This window comes from Magallana gigas, chromosome 2 (assembly GCF_963853765.1).
Source record: "Magallana gigas chromosome 2, xbMagGiga1.1, whole genome shotgun sequence".
NCBI classification, from domain to species: Eukaryota; Metazoa; Mollusca; class Bivalvia; order Ostreida; family Ostreidae; genus Magallana; species Magallana gigas.
In genome coordinates, this window is record NC_088854.1 from 49,072,708 (window position 1) to 49,094,536 (window position 21,829).

The window sequence follows — 21,829 nt, forward strand, 5'->3', positions numbered from 1 at the left end:
GAATTGCAAACTCTGTAACTCGTTTATAACTCATTAAATGACACTCAAATTTTGATTGCCTAATAAAAATGTCTTACTGAAGCATTGTAAACCTTAAAACGGAAAAATAATTTTTGACCAAAATCGTGACCATGTCCCTTTAAAGGCCACAGCCTTTATTTATTTTATTTCCCACATACAAGTTTTTGAATAAATTCTGCTTGTTACTAATACAAAAATACGTCTGCTAACAATGGGCACAATTGGTACCCATGGGAATTTCAACAGATTGTTGGAAGACTTGATTTCCAAAAACTACATAGATGTTGTCTATCAACTCAAGCATCTTTTTAATGTCAACTTAAGAGTACTTGTGTGTGCAATCAGAATGGTTTTTAGCAAAACAATATTTTAGATGTCCAGTGACAAGGTAAGCATTTTCACGACTTCCACTTTTATTGAAGAAATAACTGTTAGTGATATCAAAAAGCCTAGATTTAAATTTGTCATGGGGAATGGTTGTATAAAGCATTGAAAAATCGTATATTTTGATGCTATTAATTTTGGTAGGATTTGTGACCTCAAAGTTTTTAAGAATTCTTAAGAGTTTTTTAGTATCCACATCTGATTCACACCACTTCTGGAGTATATTGTTGTACCGTACTCTTGAAGTTTCTTCTTTACTACTGTGAGACTTTTAGTAAGGAGTAAAGAGAGGGGTTTGATAGAACATTTACTGCAATCTGATATATATCTCTGTTTGTAAGGACTTTTGTGAATAATCGGAATCCAGTACAAATAAGATAAATCAAATTCATTTTGTTTTTTGGAAATATTAACGATATCCATAACTAATTTATGATGTGGAAGTACTTCCTCCTCGGAAAGGCTGCTATGGGTATAAGTAGGATTACCAAGTGTAGAATCGAAACCTAGTTCTTTGAAAATGCAATTAATATAATGTGCCTTACAAACAAAGACAATGTTGTTTTTTGCCTTATCAGCAGGGGCCATTACATACTGATCGTGTAATCGATCTAATTCTTTTCTCACTTACGCTTTTTGAAAACAGAAGGATAAATGGTTTTCAATTGACCTCTTCATTTGAACGCGCCAATGCATTATTTACAAACAGAATATGCTGATAGAATAAGAAATGAATACATAAAATCCAAAGACCACGAAAGAAATACTACATGTCGGCCACGAGTCGAGAGTGTAACGAAATCGAAGGGTTTATATACCAGGTATCTGTGTGGTGGTGCCTATTTACGAGCAGTGTTCAGCTATAACCATATATTCATATGAATGTATTTGCATAAAAGTTATAAAAAATACAGCCTATTTGTCTTTTCTGCGATGTTATTGCACTGATTTTTTTTTTTTGAGAGAGAGAGAGAGAGAGAGAGAGAGAGAGAGAGAGAGAGAGAGAGAATGTAAATCACAAGTCGGTTGCCACTGAATGGTGAGTGAAAAAAAGTTATTTCAGAAGGTCTGCACTACCCTAGCTATCCCTCACATGGCATAAAAAACGAGCAAAATCACTTAGATCCTCGAAACACACTGTAATAGTTTTTTATATGATCTATGTAAAAAGAGATAATCATTTATTTTTTTCATTTCATAGGGATAAAATAACATTTATAGTATATAAGAGCATGCCCATATGATTTTTATTTAGAATTGTTTATGTCGCTAGGATACCAATTTTCACATCCAAATATTGCACTTCGAATTTCGAATCTCGTATTCCGAATCTCTATATCGAATCTAATATATCGAATATATCGAATATGCCTTTTTGCTTTTAGGCTTTTAGAAGTGCAGTCTTTTGTCAAAGAGAAATATACACTGTATGCAAATGTATGCTTTTAAAGACAATTTGCAAATCAAAATTGAAATAACGCATTTCTTTACACAGTCGATGTCTATAACGTTTCCATTAGTCCGAGTGACAATCCACTTACCATTAGAGAAAGTACCCAAATGGAAGTCCGATGTGTAGTCAACAGAAATGCAGTTCCTGCTCCAAATATCACCTGGTACCTGGGGTCTACGGACATCACGTTCATGGCGGGAACAGATACAACCTCCATTACTATAACAGGAAACAGAACAGACAATAAAAAATCCTTAGAATGTAGAGCTTCAAACAGCAACACACCACCAAAGACGGTCAACACAACGCTCAATGTGGAATGTAAGTAGAACAAGTGAACGTATTTAACTAGTCATAAAAACGTATTTAAAATATTGCAAACTGATAACAATAGCAATCTCCTTATAGTAATCAATTTTATCAACAAAAAAAAATATCAACAATTATACTACAGTTATTGCAGAGATCAGAGAGATGCCGCGGACATTATTCTCCAATATACCACAAACGTCATCAGTAAATTATCAGATCAGAAATACCTATTTGTCTCGCGCTGATCATGGAAGTACAACTTCAAACCGTAAAAAGTTTTAAAACCATGTCAATTTCACGTGTTAGTTCCAGTCAAAACAATGTGTACTGCCTCAAATTTTTATTTTTAAGAGATCAATGCGGCTGTGTCTAGGACCTCCCTAGCACATTTTCACTGCGTGTTTTTACATAAAATATATAACGTGTATAAGCAATAATCGTACTAAATTGCCCTTAAAATATTAGGAATGTGATTCAAAGATATTTTATAAATAAGTGAAGAGTTTTAAAATTCCAAGAAAAAGTCTGTCGTCTGCATGTGATTCCTTTGATCGATACACATGTAAACATTGCTAACAAAACCGTTGGGGTTACACGGAACAGCCGTCAAAATGACATAGATCGTCTCTCTATAGGATGAACGATCTGTAGAAATACTGGGCTGTTAGTAGAATAGAAATAAAGTTCTTGTTTTCGTTAATGTTGCAGGATAACCTCCTTGGTCTCGAAATGTTGTTTGAAATATAAAAGCTTCGGCTAACGCCTCGGCTTTTATATTTGAAAACAACATTTCTCGACCTCGGAGGTTATTCTGCAACATTCACGAAAACTCGTACTTTATTTCTTAAATATGATGAAAATAAGTATGGCGGTGTTATAGAATGCCTCCCCCCCCCCTAGTCATCTTTCCGCCCGGAAAATGGTCATAGAGTAACCCCCCCCCCCCCCTCCCCCTGGAAAACTGACTATATAGTGGGGTTTCCCTCTTTCTATAGCCAGATTACCCTTAAGATAAACCTATTATATATCAGATTTTCGCCGTGTTTAACCGTGCTTATGGCGGACCATTCGTAGCAATAATATGTAGTATATAAGATGTTATTGATTACTCATATTAATATAGGTAATAAATGCTTTTATTAATACCACATACAAGTTGATAGAAAGTATTTAGTTTAACTTAAAGAATCATTATTCTTACATCGCAAATATGTACAACAAGGCATGACATATACGCTTATTTCTACCCTACAAATATTTTTATTTCAACATCCCAAATTTCAAAACCTATAAATAATGAACCAGACAAAAAGTTTATTTTCATAAAATTCTTGTGGAAGTGTCATCGGATTTTTTTTTATTATACATACGACATAAGATATTGATTTCACCTATATAGATATGTATCTTTAAACTTAAAAAAAACTTTAGGTTTTACGTTTAAGATATTCTAGAAAGGGTCTCATTATGTGTCTAATACCTGTAAATTCAATAACTAAAGTACACTGCACTGGCGTTGTAAAAAAATATGCGTATATATATACTTTCTTCTTGCTTAAATCCTACAGTATATAAATGAAAATCTGATTTTGAAAAAAAAACTTCTATCAAATCAAAACTTAGAATTGACAGCGCACAAAAATATGCTAGTCTGATTTCTCTTATTTCTCATATCATTTGTTTTAAAGATTGAATCACTCGCACACATTTCTTTACATATAATCGGTTGTAAGTAGGATACAAGCCTTATTGATTATAACATGCAGACATTTTTTTCAATATCGTTTAAATTGGGTTTTTTTAATAATATGAAAGAACAACATTTTATTGAATATTGTTCTTGCTGATCTTATGATTAAAAAAATAAGAAACAATATTCTTTATTGTGGTGAAATTACTCCTTTTTTAAAGTTTTCTAAATACTATCGCTTGAAACGATTTGCAATTAACTGAATGATAATCCTATGATCAATTGTCATATCAATTGTATGTCTATTGTTTTAATTGTACAATCATGTATATATCGTCGGATCTAATATACAGGCACTAAGCCTGTAAATTAAATATATAAAACACAAAAATAACTTACGACACGAACAATTGTCAAATTTATTTTACATGTACATTATTAAATAAATAAAAGCAATACCATATGCTTTTTACCTTTTACAAACCCCAAAAGTGAATACGTTATCTCAACAAAACATAATATAAGGGAGAGCATCGTCAACCATCTGTCGTCCTGTCTCTGATAATCCAAGCTCTAACAGATTCTATTAGATCAAGGCGGACAACCAAAGATTCAGACAGATCAGTGCTAATGTGGTTATATATCATAGCGATCTAGCTTAAGTACCTACTGATATAAGTTTTGATTTATATACAGACCCACCAATGGTGTATACGCTGTCTCAACAAGACATCATAGAAGGACGAGACATATCAGTCACCTGTACTGCCACCCCTGGAAATCCTAGCTCTACCACATTCTACTGGACCAAGGTAGACAACTCAGGATTCAGACAGAATGGAGCTACCCTACAGTTACCTTACATACAGAGAACCAGTTCTGGTACCTACAGATGTACAGCAGAAAACAACTACAGTAATGGAGAGAAGGGGACAGACAGCCAGTCCATGTTCATCAATGTTCTATGTAAGATTTCTCGTAAATGTGTTCATTCAAATGATATGTTGATTTTTATCATGTGCATGTATGCACTATCTATTACACTAGCAATGGCTTAGGAAATCTATATTCCTCTTTAAGGATGACGTTTACTCAGAATGAAAACAAATTCCACTGATGATAATGAAATCCCATCTATTGTATGTTATAGACCTTTGATTGTAGTGTTATTTTTCACTTTCAAAAAAGTAGGTCAATGACCTACTTTTTGAGTAAATGGCCATTGAATATTTTTTGATAAATCAAGAAAAATCCCATAAAATTTTACACTACAATTGAAATTTTCTTAATTGTAAATATATTTAAAAAATTAGAGCACTTTAAAAAGTGTTATACATTTTATGAATGACAGTGGCATTAAATAGGTACAAAACATTAAGATTTCAGCTACAATTTGAAAAAATATTCCAGTTCGAATTTCCTCTATCAGTTTTCAAATTTACAAAAAATTGAATGATGATAATACAAAAACATTTATAGCATTGAACTACTTATATTGACCTTATTCTGTTGGCATAAAATTTATATGAGGTCAATGATCAAAATTTTGTGATATGGTGTCTTTTATCGTTTTTAAGCATTTTTTAATATTTTCGCAATTCGTGCCATACAATTATTTTAATAAATAAGTGAGGTAAAACCAGCAGAAAATATGAAAAATTATATAGACTAAAATATAAAATTTTAACTTTCAATATTAGAGTACTGCCAAAACTGATTTAGCGGAAAACAAAATCTGCAAAATTTAGTCCGAATTTTCTCTGTGTGGCCAAAAGTCTATTTTTGTTTGAGCCTAATTACGTAATAAAGTAAAAATACCAATTGATTTGTCAATAATTATTCATTTTATTAATACTTTTTTTGTTTAGAACAAATTTTACTCATTACATTGAACTTTATAACAATCCGAATTCGAGAACTCAAACCCTGAGTAAATAACACCCTTAAGCGGCTCATGAGACTAATTAAGTTAAATTTCTTTTATATTTAGACCCACCTATCATAGAGAACAGACCATTACAACTAGTAAATGAGAGTGACATAATCACGATGACTCGAGATATCTTTAGTAACCCATTGTCAAATGTGTCCTGGTATAATACGACGGATCTGTTGATTACCCAGACGTCGGTGAAAACAGCTTCATTCACCATAGAAAGAGCCACGTGTACAGATACCATGAACTATACCCTTGTGGCCAGTAACGCAGTAAGAAAAATGGTGACAGCAGTAGTGGAATTAATTGTAAACTGTGAGTTTTATACTAGTTAGACTAATTGTTATTTTTCAATAGAATATTACAAAACTCTGTAAAGAAATGTTGTACCTTTGGTGTTTTTAAAGAACGAACGTCTTAAAACGTCGTTAACTTCATGCAATATATTACACAGTATAATTCCTTCAATGTATTCAATTCGAGTCTGCATTGCATGGCATGTCGTTTTATTTCAGCCTTTTTGTTAAAACGTGGATAGATTGTTTGATTCCAATTTTTAATATTTACAAACTTTGATGAAGTCAACAAAGCGTTGAAACAATTACCTAACGGTTCCTAAAATTTATAATTATATGTTTATGCTCTCTGTACAAGTTTTTACTAAAAATGATATACTATAACTCATTTTTAATGTCGAATTCTTAAAAATCTACCGATTTAGATAACGTTCAAACAACAGTAAATTAATTGAAACGCTTCAAACTATATGAAATGTTCAGATCATTTTTGTTGTTTTGTCACCTAATTGAAAGAGTTTTAAGACACAATAAAGCATTTTTTCTTTGTTTATTCAAGGTAAACCGATATCAGATAAAACGAATATTACACTTGGAGTAACGTGCACCACTGGAATTGAATTTTCAACTACAATAATTGCATATCCAGAGCCTCATTGCGAGCTACAGTATGAAAACGGAACAAGAAACAATCATATGATAACCACCATCATAAAAAATGACGTTAATAATTTCACAGTTCAAATAAAACAAGATGTTGTTGAAAAGAGTAGCTTTGGGGTTTATCATTTAAAAGCGAGGAACATGTTTGGAGGAACAACCGTTATTGTGAATGTGATCGAACAAAGTAAGTGATTATGTATTTTAACGGTTCTGTTATGGACATTTTATTCTATTTATGATTATTAACAACTGCCAGGCAACGGATAATTGTACTGAGTAAGTTATGATACTTTATACCCAAATAAATCTCAATAATACCCAAATGGTCACGAATATGTTAAGTTACAATGAATTTTTCATCTACATGTATGCACCCCTAGACGTACCAATATGAGTTAAAAAAAACACAAACAAATCCCTAACTAATTGTTAACATTAATATTACCCTAATTATTTATGAATTTCTTCCCATGATATTCCATTTTAATCAAGAACTTTAGAACACTAATTTTTGTGAACTAAAACTGATATTAAAGTAGTCCGAGTATCGCACTACTTCATAATACGGATTTTACAATATTGGTTCGACTTTTACAAAGCGTTTTTGATACCCGGTATTGATTTTGCTCTACATCGCTGTTGTAAACAATGGCAATAATAAGCAATTATAACGGTAATATATGTATTCTATGAGAGATAGAAATGATTAATGTTGAGAAACTCGATTCTGTTAAAGTAAAATGAAAAACGAAGTTTCTGATTAACCAGGATCTCATGTATGCTTATATCTTCTTTGTTTTGATCCACACCCCCCGGATTTTTATTTTTCTTTTACTAAAACCGGTTTAAATTTAAAGACAGAAACTATTTCGAATTTAATCAATCGTCAATAATTAATGTTTAAATGATATCTAACATTGTTGACAGATCTAGGCAGAAAACTGTAACAAAATGTGATTTTTTACGGATTTTTTCGTCAGGGTTGATGAGATATGTCTTATATAAATATTTATACTCTATTTTGTATGTTCAGTTCTAATTTTCCCAAAATTGGTAATTATTTTTAGGAAAAACGGACGTCTGGCAAATTTCATAATTGTCAATAATTTTCGCATGGGGGTACACCCGTCTGAGAGGTGATAACAAACAAACAAGCATGTAAACATACATACTTTCTTTTGTATATGTATTGCTAGAATGTATATTTATCATTTAAAGCCAAGCTTTTAATGATTGAGCCCATTTAGTGCCGAGTATAGGACTACCTTAAAGTTTTCCTTCCCGCCCAATAGCTGATGATATTGTATTAGGTTTTTCTGGAACAATGCCATCTCGCTATCTGTTATTTACAATTTTACAATAAATATACACTGTAGTGAACATTAAATCTACTGAAATGTAAATTTAGTAAACCCTATCAATACAAGAATCCTTGTCTGACGAATATGAAGGTAATTTAATGGATCTCGATGGTAATAATTTGGGTTCATTTATATAAGGCTTAATAGAAAATATCAATTTAGGTATTATTGGGATTTATGAGATACTTTTTGCAGTCGTAATAATCACTTTTATAAGAAATCGTCATTTTTTTTTTATAACCGAAGAAATTTTTAATTACTCGAAATCGTATTCATATTACTATTACCAATAGCACCAAAATATTTCATTGTAATAATGTCTCTTTCGATAACATTAGATTTTTTCATGCAAAGATGTGTGCTTTGTCGTAAAATCAGAAGGATAAAAATATATTGGGAACTATAGGATAGATTGGTTCATTTAATTACATACCAGTTCGTTCACCCTGTGTCTTTGTGTTTTCCACTTGGGGTCTATTGCTTTTTTTTTTATTTTTAATGTACATGTATGTCTTAATATTACATCTGAATAACATTGAGATTGGCTAAGAGAAAAAATGAGGGAGTGAAGAGAGAGAAGACACGATAGAGAGACATATGTGTCACCAATACTCTTTGCCTTAAGTTTCTTTGATAAAAATGTCTAACGCAAAAAATGTAATGTGAGCCTTTAACCACCTTATGTTTAGTTATTACTATAAATTGTAAAAGATTGACTCAGTAAGGATGTAGAAATTCATCATAAGCTCAATACAATTTTTCAATACAAAAGAGAATAATATTTCATTGTTTCACTCATAAGCAACAAATAACGGTTATCAAGAAAAAAAATCATTGAAATTAATATCTGAATGTGAAAAGTCAACAAAAACAAAATAATTCAGCTTTTGTCATATTTGCTTGAAATGAAAATATAAATGAAATGAGCTGATTGTAAGTAAACTTATAAGCATTTATTTAAACATGCCCTTGTTGATATTATTAATTTCTTGTCTTGGAAAAGGGAGACCAGACCATCCTAGAAAATTAAACGTTATATGTGAAGAAACAGGAGTCAGAGTTCAATGGATATCTTCTTTCAATGGCGGCGAACCTCAATATTTTACTGTTATTACTTTGAATAGTCAAGATGGAACAGTTCTCTCTTATCGTTTTCTGGACAAGGGTGAAAATGAGATTCATTCTACTTACATTACCAATCTTCAACCCTCTGTGACCTACTGGTTTTCTGTGTCAGCAAAAAACAGCCATGGATCTAGTTCCTCAAATGTTACTAGCTGCAAGACAAAACACGTAAAAGGTTAAGTTGAAATATCTGTCCATTTTTCTGGTGTATTAATATTCACTGCTAGTATTCTTTTTTTTATAAATACTGAGTCTCGTTATTTTCATACGTTATTATGTGCAACTGCTAATATATATATATATATATCTTCTTTTTACAGAGACAGCAAGCTCTCAAACAGGCGTAGTTGCTGGAAGCGTTATAGGGGCGTTGATGTTGGTTACAATTATTATAATCATTGTGATTTGTGCTCACAGGCAATACACATGTATCATAGGTAATATTTATTACTCCTTGGTGGTTTTCGATGATGATTCTACTTTAATGACTTGTTAAAGTTTATATTTTCATCTCCACAGTAAAGACTAGTTTTGAAATTATTTTTTTAACAAAACATTTAATTGAAAATTCGTCGATACTTTTGTCGATTAAAGATGCCAAAAACTTTTTTAAGATTGCAATTGGTATCCGTCTCCCGTCGTCAATCGCCCTGCTACGTTCGTCGTGTATTAATAATTGAATATTGCTATTTTATTCTTGAAGACTACATGGCCAACTCTTTTCAAATGAGATACATTGTATAATGCATCTTTGAAGTAACCAAAATTTTCTTTCCACCTTTTCATATTTTAAAGAAAATCCAAACTTGTTGTTATGTAAACCTGGAATCACTCAAACAAAATAGTCACATATGAATGCATGTAAGAGAGATCATTTAGCCCTCTACTATATAAATACATTTCTTGAACCCCATGGCAGGGATTTTATCGCAAAATCGTCATATAATATTGTATATTATAATATATTGTATATTATAATATATTGTATATTATAGAATATTGTATATTATAATATATCCATGTCACCTGATCCCACCTCTATCTTTTTAGAGGTCCGTGTTGCTCTGCTTTGAAATTGTATTTCGCTATATGGAGTTTTGAGATGGTTGACAGTTTGTTATTGTCATTTTGTTTTCTTCATTGTTGTATATAATGTTTAATAGAGTTGGTATTACTAATGTAGCACTTGTTGTTATAAATCACAACGCTGCTTGCAAGGTTCTCATATATTTTATCTTATGAATCCTGTAATTTCGATAAAACACATTTACACATATTATCACAGTCACACAAATAATATTTAGACAAGTATCTGACATAAAAACACCAAAAAATACAAGTAAAGGGACATAATTCATATAATCTTTTCCTCAGAATTAATACATTAAACTCAGAATATTTCACTTTATAAATACGTTTCACGTATTTCTATTCCTGTAAATTTACAGGACTTACCTTTATAAGAGATGCAAAAAAATGAAATGCCCAATTTATAGTTAAGACAATTAAATAAATAGAAAATATAACTTTTCAATAAGATTATCAAAATGATCTTATTACATAAGTAATACTTGTTCAATAGATATATATATACCTGGAGATTGCCTCCTTGATCCTTAGAGAACAGGAATGGGACAGGGACACACACACATTTGGCGATTCAATGGTGATGGCCATACCCTCTTCTATGCACAAAACACACACATACACTTATCTTGTACAAAATATAATTTTTAAGTATAACACACGTATTTTACATGTATTAATATAAAACATTACTTTACTTAGTTGAATTATATTTTTAAATACTTTTCCCAATACTTGAGCAATTAATTAACACAATTTAAGATGATGTTTACTAAGTTAAATAATTATTCTAAAAGTTAATTAAACACTTGTTTACCCTTTTAGGTTTAAAAGAGATGTACTTAAATAACTAACCTACTTATGAACAGCCAACTTCCACAAATACTATTATTGAATCAATAAATAAACCCTCTCTCCTTCTTCAAAGTCTAAACAAATAATGTTTAATAAAGGATGCTTCATCCTGGACATGAGAAGTTCCCTTCAACAGAATCACCTGACCGGAATTTCTCCCCAAACAGGTTTTGATCCAAAAATAGAATTTCAAGATAAGCCAAACACTACTCAAATACATGTATAAATTCAGGGCAAGTCTCAAAAGTTAAAAATACCATATCATACTGAAATTCAAAAGTAATGAAGCAAACATATATATTAACAAATTAATTGATTAAAACACAAATATAACACTAATATATTGCTTATTCGATACAAATCATTATTTTTAATAAATGTCCTTTGTGAACGATTTCTCTAGTCCAAGGGGGTGGAGGTTAAAGGAACATGGATGTGGTACATTTGATTTTTCTCAAATTGCCGTTTAATTGCATTTCACCTGAAACTCAGAGTCTGTGTGGTGCACGCCCATCGCGGTATTTTCCGTTTAACGTCAAAAGCTAAATTTCTGACTTGTCTTGATGGCCGAGTGGTTAGCGTGCTGGCCACTCACTGCTAGGAGAGTGGGTACATTTCAGTGATTTCATTTTTTTTCTTAACTACCATGTACCTAATATATGCTTTATCTGATGGTTAAATATGCGTTTTGTTTGACCATCTAATTATCTTTTTAAAGCTTCTACTTCTATTAATTTCTAATGTTTCATATCGTAAATGGATTGTGTTTTCAGTCAATGGATGTTGAAACTTTGCATTAATTGTCGATGTTCAACTTAGAAGAAATCATGAAAAGTCCTCATTTAATCTCATTACGTATATATACTACACATGTAAATTGTCAACAACAAAAAAAGCAAACCACCAGTTATATTCTGCTCTCTATCCAAAAAGGTGCTGAATAAAAGAAGATAATGAAGTACAATGCGTACTTGTGTACTTGTCAACAATGACATAAAAATTCTCTCACCTCGTATTTATAGTAAGCAGCAAGAGGAAACCAACTATGTATAATAGGTCAAGTTCATCTTTTTATTTCATTATGTTGTGCAAAAGTATTCATAACAATTATTTTACATGTTTGTCTAACTCGATTGCAATGAAAAGAAACTCCTTTAAGGAATTATGTACCTAGCGTTGACAGTATTAAAATTCAATCTAAAGGGAAACAATATTGCACATTCCATTTAATTTTAAATGATTGTGAAGACATTATTAAATCAAACATTAGGGAACCTCAATATGTACAATGAGCAGATGATATAGCCACTTATTTCCATATACGATAAATAAATATTGACTGTACACCAAAAAATCATGCATTTAAAGAGTTTAGATTTTTATCATTTTGATTATGATTGTCAAAGATGAAAAGTTTAAAAAAAAAAATACCTTATCAAAAGATGCCAACTGTTACAGTCGTAACATTTTACATATGTCCTAAAGTTTAATTTTTAAAGTAGTCCGAGTAATGCACTACGTCATAATGCAGATTTTACAATGTTGGTTCGACTTTTACATAGCGTTTAGGTATCCGGTATTGATTTTTCTCTAAATCGTAGTTGTAAACAATGGCAATAATAAGCAATTAAAACGGTAATGTATGTTTTGTATGAGAGATAGAAAATGATTAATTTTTAGACGCTCGAATTTGTTATGATAAAATGAAAAACAAAATTTCTCACTACTTAGGATCTCCGGTACATTCTTCTTTGTTTTGACCTTCCCTTAAATGTTTCCCTTTTCTTTCACTAAAATTTGTTAAAATTTAGAGACAGAAAGTTTTCCGTATATAATTAATTGTCGACTAAATAATATCTCAATGATATTTAACATTGTTGACAGACCTCAGCAGAAAACTGTAGCAAATGTGATTTTTACGGAATTTTTCTTGAGTGTCTTCTTGGTTTAGACCTTATAGCGTGAAAAAAAAAAATCCGCCAACATATGATTTATTTCACTAAATCTTTTTTTCTAAAAAGTCATTCTGTATAATAAATACCATGGATTTAGGTTTGAGTCCATAAAATCGTAAAAGAAACTGACCAAACACGCATTGTTTTGTATTCTATTTTGACACATCAGTCCATAAAGCGTACTAACATGCAACAATTTGCGCAAAAATAATTATGTTATGTGGTTTAAATAAATATTTACTCTCTATTTTGTATATCAAGCTCTAATTAGATTTCAAAATTTTGGGGGAAAACGGGAATCTGACAATTTTTTTCAAACTTTTGCAAGAGGTACATCTGTCTGAGAGGTGATAACAAAAAACTAGCATGTAAACATATATAATTATTTTCTTTTGAATATATATAGGTAGAATGTATGTCTACCATTTAAAGCTAAGCTTTTAATGATTGAGTCCATTTAGTGCCGAGAATAGGACTACCTTAATATTTATTTTAGTAAATGTACGACCACTTTATATAAACAGAAATATTAAGTACAGAAACATCTAATAGATGGTATGGTGTCTGAAGTTATGGTGCCTCCACGCCTTTGCAAATGTCAAAAGATCTTGGTGTCTAACTGACATGGTACTTAACGGCCGTAATTTCTCAGATGACCATTAAAACCTATGAACATCTTGTTGTCGTTCCAAGACAATTTATGTTCATCATTATGTGCAATCACTATTTGCAATACATAATTCATAACTAAAACAGTAAAACCAAACGGCTGTATAAAAGATCCAATTCGATTGCTTGATTAATGGTTTAATGATATCTATATGTGTACTCTATAATATAGTGCTATTGTTGTTTGGAATTAATTAATTGCAATAATTCCTAATGTCCATGTATCGAAAATTTAATCAACATTTTAATGCACTCAGAAGATCAATACTTTCAGTTGAATAAATGTTTTATTTTAGGATTTGAGAAAAAAAATAGGTAAGTTTTTTTAAACAAGATCTTACCCAGGTTTTTAAAATATATGTAAAATGATATTTTTATTACAAGAGTTTAAACAAAATTGCAGATACAATCTATAAATAATATTGATAAAATGACATCTGTTACTGGTACCTCCTTGTTTGTTACTTAGCTCCAAGAAATGAATTGATATTTAGAGATTTAGATATGTGAAAATCCGTTTACATCTTTAATGGCAGTGAACATGAATTTGTCTGTTAGTGGGTTATTTTGATTTAACACAGTTACCGGTCTGATAAATTCATAATAATGTGTTTACATCTACCAAGTATTTTTCCATCTATTTCTTACGGAAATTTCTCGTATAGTTAAATCATAGCTCTATATGAACAACCAGACTGGAATTCACACTTCCCGTTTATCGATTGGTCGAAATATACAGCTGCTTAAACTGACAAGAAAGTGACAGGACTGAAATTGATACGCCCTGTTTTTTTATTGATCGAGACCTACAAATATCCAAGAAAAATCACGGACTGCACGAAATAATCGTGATGATGTCAGACTCAAAGTCTCACAGGAGACTATTTGGCTGTTTCTTTTATCTAACCTACTTATGTACGTTAACAGTAATTTTGTGAATTTAACTTACTTTTACGCTCAATTTATTAATGAGTTAAAAGAAAGATGTTATTATAAACAATAAAATGCTTTCTTTAATGATTCATGCGGGCTATGAAGGTAGCAATCATTGCAGAAAATATTTAAATAACCCACAAACGCGGGTTTTGTATTTTTTTCTGCAATGTCGCTACCTTCATATCCCGAATGAATCACAAAGAAAGCATTTTATTGTTTTAATAATTAACCTTGTAATAGTCAAAGTACATTGTATTATAAAGCTTTTCTTTTTAATTTAAGATCACGCATTTTTTTAACATTTTCATTATTAATGCTTCATATTTTTAAGGGATGTAAAAGTAGACACAAAGAAAGACGCATCTAACTATACAAGCATAAAAGGTAAATAAACACTATGATAATAAATGTTTTTAACTTTTTGACAGCAATCGTTTAAAAAATTCTTTAAATTGTAGATTAAGATTAAAAGACTTATGGTACTCTTTTGTTATAAATATTTAGAAATAAATTTATATAGATGCAATTTAATTTTCTTAAACAGTTTTTAAAGTAAAATTATTCAATTACAGAACAACAGGACCATACACAAAGGTTTGTGATTTGCTAAAAGCTTCATTTAACGTGCTTTATACTTCGTTGCATTGATTTGACAACACTTATATGTATGTGTTAATTCATATAGTCATTATGAAAGGTTAATGGTGAAAGGTATAATTATGAAAGTTTTTTCACATTGGAATATGTAGGTTAAAGTTGTTAATTCTTTTAAATGCGTCGTTAAGCTATTTACTTAATATAAATATTATGAATTTCCAAACCCTATTTAAAAGGACGGATGGTCGTGATTATTTTCAAACTATACCAATCCTTAAAAGAGGAGATGGTATAATGATTCAAGAAAAACAATCTTATTTAAAAGCAGAAAGCTGAACGTTTTTAATCTGATAATTTCTAACGGCTAGTAAAATCATATTTAAAATTTTTAAAAGTTATATATTTTGACCATCAAGTACGTACATATCTCCTCTTTGAAAGAACATCACGATGTGAAAAATGCTAACATTTTAAAGTAGTTGAAAAACATTTACAGCTTCATTCATCTTAGATCAATAATAATGTTGCGTTAGGACCTTTCTTTTATCATTCACAAATCATATGGTTTTATCGACTGACTTTATATAAGTAATAATACATTTGTATAAAGTGAACATTTATCTTATACGTGTTTTATTTTTTTAAAAATCCCGATAATTTGTGATATATTGCTTCTAAACTTCAAGTAAAATCAGTCAAACATAAACTTTGTAAAAATGCTTTGCCCACTTAAAGAAATGTTTCAATGATTAATTAAAATTTATTTTTTGGAAATATATTGCAGGGACATGTATGGCAAGTTAACCCCAAATGAGGAAACTAACCAATACGAAGCTATTAGGCAAACAGGTATTCAAAATTTATTGATAAAATACAATAAAATGGCATTCATAAAAAAGTTAAAATTGAACTCTACATTTACGTATGCTATTGTTATGAAATAATTATATGGTGAAATGGTAAAAAAGAATGATTTATCACAATAGAATAATTGTATCGTTATATTATTAAAAATATAAAGAACTCAATATATACATTGTATCAAAACAACATTTGAAACACTTATTGTTTAAAGTATTAACATTAACTTAATATTATATAGCATTACAAACATCGTGCAAACTGTCCATAAAAAACTCGAACCTTATTTTTATTAGCTACAACTACCATTGACATTTCTTAACTGTTTTATAGTATAATTTCGATTAAGCTACGTAAGTTATGTTCAAGCACTTACTTAATTTGATTCATTATAATTCTTTTTAATTAATATAAATGACTTTCAATTACAGATAATCGTGGAAATAATGAGTATCTATCTATCTATCTATCTATCTATCTATCTATCTATCTATCTATCTATCTATCTATCTATCCATTCATCTAGCTATCAATGTATTTACCAACTCATATCATAAAGAGCATTTAGATTGATCATTATTTTACAGACAGTTGTATGAACAATTGCAAGAAAAAGAAAGTATTGCAAAGGAGGGAAATTCCGACAACCAGAACATACCGCTTAAAACTAAAGGTATACGACATTTTCCCCCAACAGTTGAATAATTTAATTATTTCGGTTGTTGCAATGCGAAGATAAAATATACAAATAAAAATATTTTAAGCATAATACCATGTTGAATTGAAAAAGGTATGATACGCGTGAAATAGTCTCATTCTAGATGAAATTTCTCAAAATGCTTTTGATTAAACATGCGGTTTTTTTTTCATAAACGGTTAAAGTGATAAAGATGAGTTTTAAAAAATAACGATACTGAGTATATATTTTTGAATAAATATTTTTTTGTTCATATAGATTTTGCATTATGTTTTCTTATAAGAGTATATCCCTATACAACCCTATAAAACAAGGGTGCGTCTTTTTACACAAATGAATCCAAATGTACCCATAATGAACCCAAATAATACCCCCAACTAAACTCATTGATTCCTTAATGATCCCCAAGGAACCTTAATTTTTACCCCATTTAACCTGAAATAAGTCCCTTGCAATAGTATGATGCATTTCGTAGTGAATTTTAAATTTCAAATGATACATAAATATATTCCATCTATACAATGAACCCCAACCATACCCCAACATTATTGTACACAAATATTAGGGTTAGGATTAGGGTAGTAGTAAAATACTAAATTGAGTCCCAATGATACATTAATGAACCACCTTTATGAAAAACAAAATGTTATCTAAAAAATCTTATTTTCTAAACAAACGAACGTAACCAAATGCTATTATATGACTATTATATGATATAACTATCCCTAATGATGCGTACAGTGTACCTTACTGACTGCCATAATATGATAATGGATGGAAATGTTCATATATCATCAAAAATACCTCCAGTGCATTTAATCGTTCAAAAAAGACACAATTGAAAAATATAAATTTTTTAAAAAGCCCTCGTAAAAATATGTGTACTCAATTGACAATGTTTAAAACAGTAATTAATAATTAATAAATATATTGAACTTATTTCACCTCTAATGAATTTTACCTCATTTTAGGAAGCCTAACTAGTTTTATACGCATATGACTACTGGTCACATTCATCAGTTGTCTTGTTCTCATCAATGATTAACGTTTTATGGAAAAAATTAACGTTTTTTTTAACTTTTATAAATTAAGGATATCTATTCTACTTTTCAAAAATAATGGAATCAATTTCTTTTGTACTTTAAAACTGGTGAATCATGTAAACATCGTACTAAGCTTAATAATTCCAATCGGGACTTGTTGTTTTTCTATCAGTGTTTGTTAATTAATTATCCGCAAAAATAAAGTCCTAATCCAAACACTAAGGTACTGACGGGAGTTGATTTTACTTATTTTTATTTATCTTTAATTCAACGATATGTTTCATAGCAAGTCATTTCTTAGCTGTATTTGAATAATAACTAATAACTAAAATTAATTCTCGGGCTTTACCGACAAAAATTCTATAGACGGAAAAACCCATATGAATCATGTTGTGTAACAGTTAAAGATAGAAAAACGACATTAAACTCTACGATGCATTATGTATCAGTAATCTAAATATTTCTGGAATAGTGTATCCAAACAATTTTTTTCACAAAGAAATAATACAGTCTATTCTGCCCTTGGTACAAGAAACGGCGCTTTTGTGATCAATGACAGCGAACCAGTCTCATTGTACTTTGGCGTAAGAATACATTCGATTACAAAAATATCTAAATTGTGCGTACCATTAAAAAGCTTACAATTTTCAAGGTATTTGTATAAAGTTTTTCTTGGAAAACAATGCTTTTAAATACATTACATCCAATTTATCGATTATTAAGTCTTGTCTGCGGTGATGATTTATGTTAGGTCCAAACACTGTTTCAATTCCGTTATGCAAATGTAACTGCATAGGAGAGTTGATTAAAATCAACTCCCAAAAAAACGGGATTTTGGACCGGAATCTATTTTTAGTTTTGTTTAATTAATTGTTAATAATTTTTTATATAGTTGTTTTTATCGAATAAAAATATGATATCTACTTCATAAATTATTTCATACTTTTTGCTTTTTTATTGACGTGTTTGTAATCTTTTTGTAGATTCAAGCGATGATAAATTCGTGGCACAGTATGCTGAAGAATATATGAACACATCATTTGTGAAGTAGACCATTATTTAAGTTTGCTTCTGGGGCAATATGTATAGTACTTTAGAGTATACTCGTCATCTGTGGGAACATTGTAATGATTAAACCAAAGACATGTATCAAGTATTCACATTCATAAAATATATGAACTAATTATTTCATTGAATTTTAGTTTGTTGATTTCATATCGAATAAATGTTCATTTCTGTTTGATTTTTTAACGTCAAATACGTCTTTTTTTGCAAAATAAAGTCTTAATGTCAATAATTTGATTAATAATTTTAATTTCAGGCATACATGTATATTTTACAATTAAAATTACAACAAGTGAAAAGCTGTCAATGTGACAGCAAACCGGGTTTTCTTTTATGTAAACTGTATCTATAATCCATGTCAACCCTTATCCAGTGAAATGGAGTACCCTACATGTATATGCAACATTTTGCCAAAAAATGACTAAGTTCAAAAGCTGGTATTTTTTTCATAAATTATCGGAAATTAAAATCCTAGCAATATGCACACCTCTGACATATGTACAATTGATCTGCAAAAGAACAACTTCCTATCTTGAGAACTGTAGGAGGAGTAATCCGTACAATGAGGGTACCCTATATGCAATATTTTGCCAAAAAATGATTAAGTTCAAAAGCTGGTATTTTTTCGATGAATTATCGGAAATTAAAATCCTAGCAATATGCACACCTCTGACATATGTACAATTGATCTGCAAAAGAACATCTTCCTATCTTGAGAACTGTAGGAGGAGTAATCCGTACAATGAGGGTACCCTATATGCAATATTTTGCCAAAAAATGACTAAGTTCAAAAGCTGGTATTTTTTCGATAAATTATCGGAAATCAAAATCCTAGCAATATGCACACCTCTGATATATGTACAATTGATCTGCAAAAGAACAACTTCCTATCTTGAAAACTGTAGGAGGAATTATCCGTACAATGAGGGTACCCTTTTGGCAGCCGCCCGCCCGCCATTTTCACCATTTTAATAACCGGAGTTTTCCGTTGGAAAACCCGGTTAATAAAATGCTTTATATCTCCTCTATGCAGGTTGTACAATATCGCATATATTAAACAGGAACGCACTTTGATAGGATTTTTAAAAATCAAATTTAAAAGCTTTCATAAAATGATGGTAATTATTAAGGTCTTCCGTTTCCAACGGAAGACCTTATTGTTTTCGTACTGTTTCTTCTTATTATTATTATTATTTTCCAAATTTTGTGCACGCGATTTCTCGAAATCTATTTGACCGATCTCAACCATTTTTTCACAGATGTTTTGGCATGATCTAAACTTCATACATTTTCCTTAATTTTTTCGTAGTCACTTCCGGTACCGAATTGTCGGCCATTTTGTAATTTTTGACGTCCCATTTTGTGCATCTATAAACTCGGAAACCATAAGAGATATGAATATCAAATTTTCAGGATAGGTAGACGATAGTTTAGAGTTGTGCAGCATATAGTTGTTTAATGCCTGTTGCGTCATTTCTTGGAGCTCGCCTGGGCACGAAAATTGGGTACGAATTTTCATTCAAAATTTGCACACGTTTTGATTTATATCTTTTTATCAGTTGATATTTTGTTAAGACATATAGAACAAAAGTGGTAGAAAATCAAAAGTTCTTTCCAACAAAATCAAGAAAAAGGGGCTGGCCCCTTTTTTTAGGGGCCAAAACACTCGTAAACTCTATTACAAATAACTTAAAAACGATAAAGATTTTGTAATGCAATAAAGAAGCAAAGTTGTTGGTCATACCAATATCTATTAGAAAAAAATATTGCCACGCCCATTTATTACGTAATTAGGGATTTTTTGGGGCCAAAGTACTTAAACTTTGACGCAATATAACTAGAAACTAGACACGATCTCGTTGCGAGCAACGAGGAGGTCTTCCGTCCGATTTTTAGAAGAGGAAATGACCTTGCCTTTTATCTTCATCAACGAAACATATTAAGAAATGCAGATGTGATCTAAAAGAGCGATGGATGAAGGATTATACACCCCGTTGGATCCCTTATTTAGAGGACCAGCCCCATTTTATTTCATATTAGATAAGAAGTCTTTTGACCTAATAACAGGTCTAATGACCTGTAATAAAAAGAAACCGAAGAAAAAAAAAGAGAGTCTTCCTTTGTAAACGGAAGACCCTAATAACAATAAGAATAGAAGGGTCTTCCGCTTAAGACGGAAGACCCTAATAATAAAAGACTGTTTTTGTCTAAATCTTAATTGAAGAGTGTTTTTCAATTTGTACTATAATTAGTATAATTTGTACTATAATTAGTTATAATTAGTACAGTAATCTAGAATGGTAATTAGTTGAAATTAAAGGCCCAAGATCAAAGATCAAGTAAAATCGGACCAGAAAAACTAAATGATTTTATGAATTGGGGAGGGGGGGGGGGGGTGGGGTTGGTCGGTGACACAATTTCTAAACAAACACATATGGGCGATTTTGAAACGGGGTTTATTCCCAGGGGAGAGTAATTAATTCAAATTCCGATTTAATAAATTAATATATATATTATACCCATATAAAAATGTTCGCTAGGCTAATTTATACGGATATGCACATTCATTGTTTATCTAGCTATAATGAGAGAGAGAGAGAGAGAGAGAGAGAGAGAGAGAGAGAGAGAGAGAGAGAGAGAGAATTTATTGACCCCGCTGCTTAATCACTAATCCCGCTTTTGGGCGAACATGTACTTGTTTATAGACTTTTGTAAATAAATCTAAACGTTATAAGACTGATTGTAAATGATAATAATCCCAATCCACCCTGCCGTAATGATTTTTATAAATTAAAAGTGAATAATCAGACTCTTTGTTTCAACA

General features: G+C 30.6%; 1 protein-coding gene across 3 annotated transcripts in view; it reads left to right on the plus strand.

Annotated features, from left to right (window-relative positions):
- Positions 1–19,180, plus strand: part of LOC117681511 (neural cell adhesion molecule 1-A-like) — a 50,629-nt gene extending 31,449 nt beyond the window's left edge. For all 3 annotated transcript variants that reach the window (XM_066076983.1, XM_066076982.1, XM_066076984.1), the window contains 13 exons: positions 1,901–2,179; positions 4,557–4,826; positions 5,851–6,111; positions 6,652–6,939; positions 9,120–9,416; positions 9,562–9,678; positions 14,103–14,121; positions 15,074–15,126; positions 15,315–15,336; positions 16,124–16,188; positions 16,632–16,650; positions 16,788–16,873; positions 18,924–19,180. In XM_066076983.1, the coding sequence (XP_065933055.1) occupies positions 1,901–2,179; positions 4,557–4,826; positions 5,851–6,111; positions 6,652–6,939; positions 9,120–9,416; positions 9,562–9,678; positions 14,103–14,121; positions 15,074–15,126; positions 15,315–15,336; positions 16,124–16,188; positions 16,632–16,650; positions 16,788–16,873; positions 18,924–18,991 (1,844 nt within the window). In that variant the 3' untranslated portion in view covers positions 18,992–19,180. The remainder of the gene's footprint in view (positions 1–1,900; positions 2,180–4,556; positions 4,827–5,850; positions 6,112–6,651; positions 6,940–9,119; positions 9,417–9,561; positions 9,679–14,102; positions 14,122–15,073; positions 15,127–15,314; positions 15,337–16,123; positions 16,189–16,631; positions 16,651–16,787; positions 16,874–18,923) is intronic.
- Positions 19,181–21,829: the final 2,649 nt, after the last annotated feature.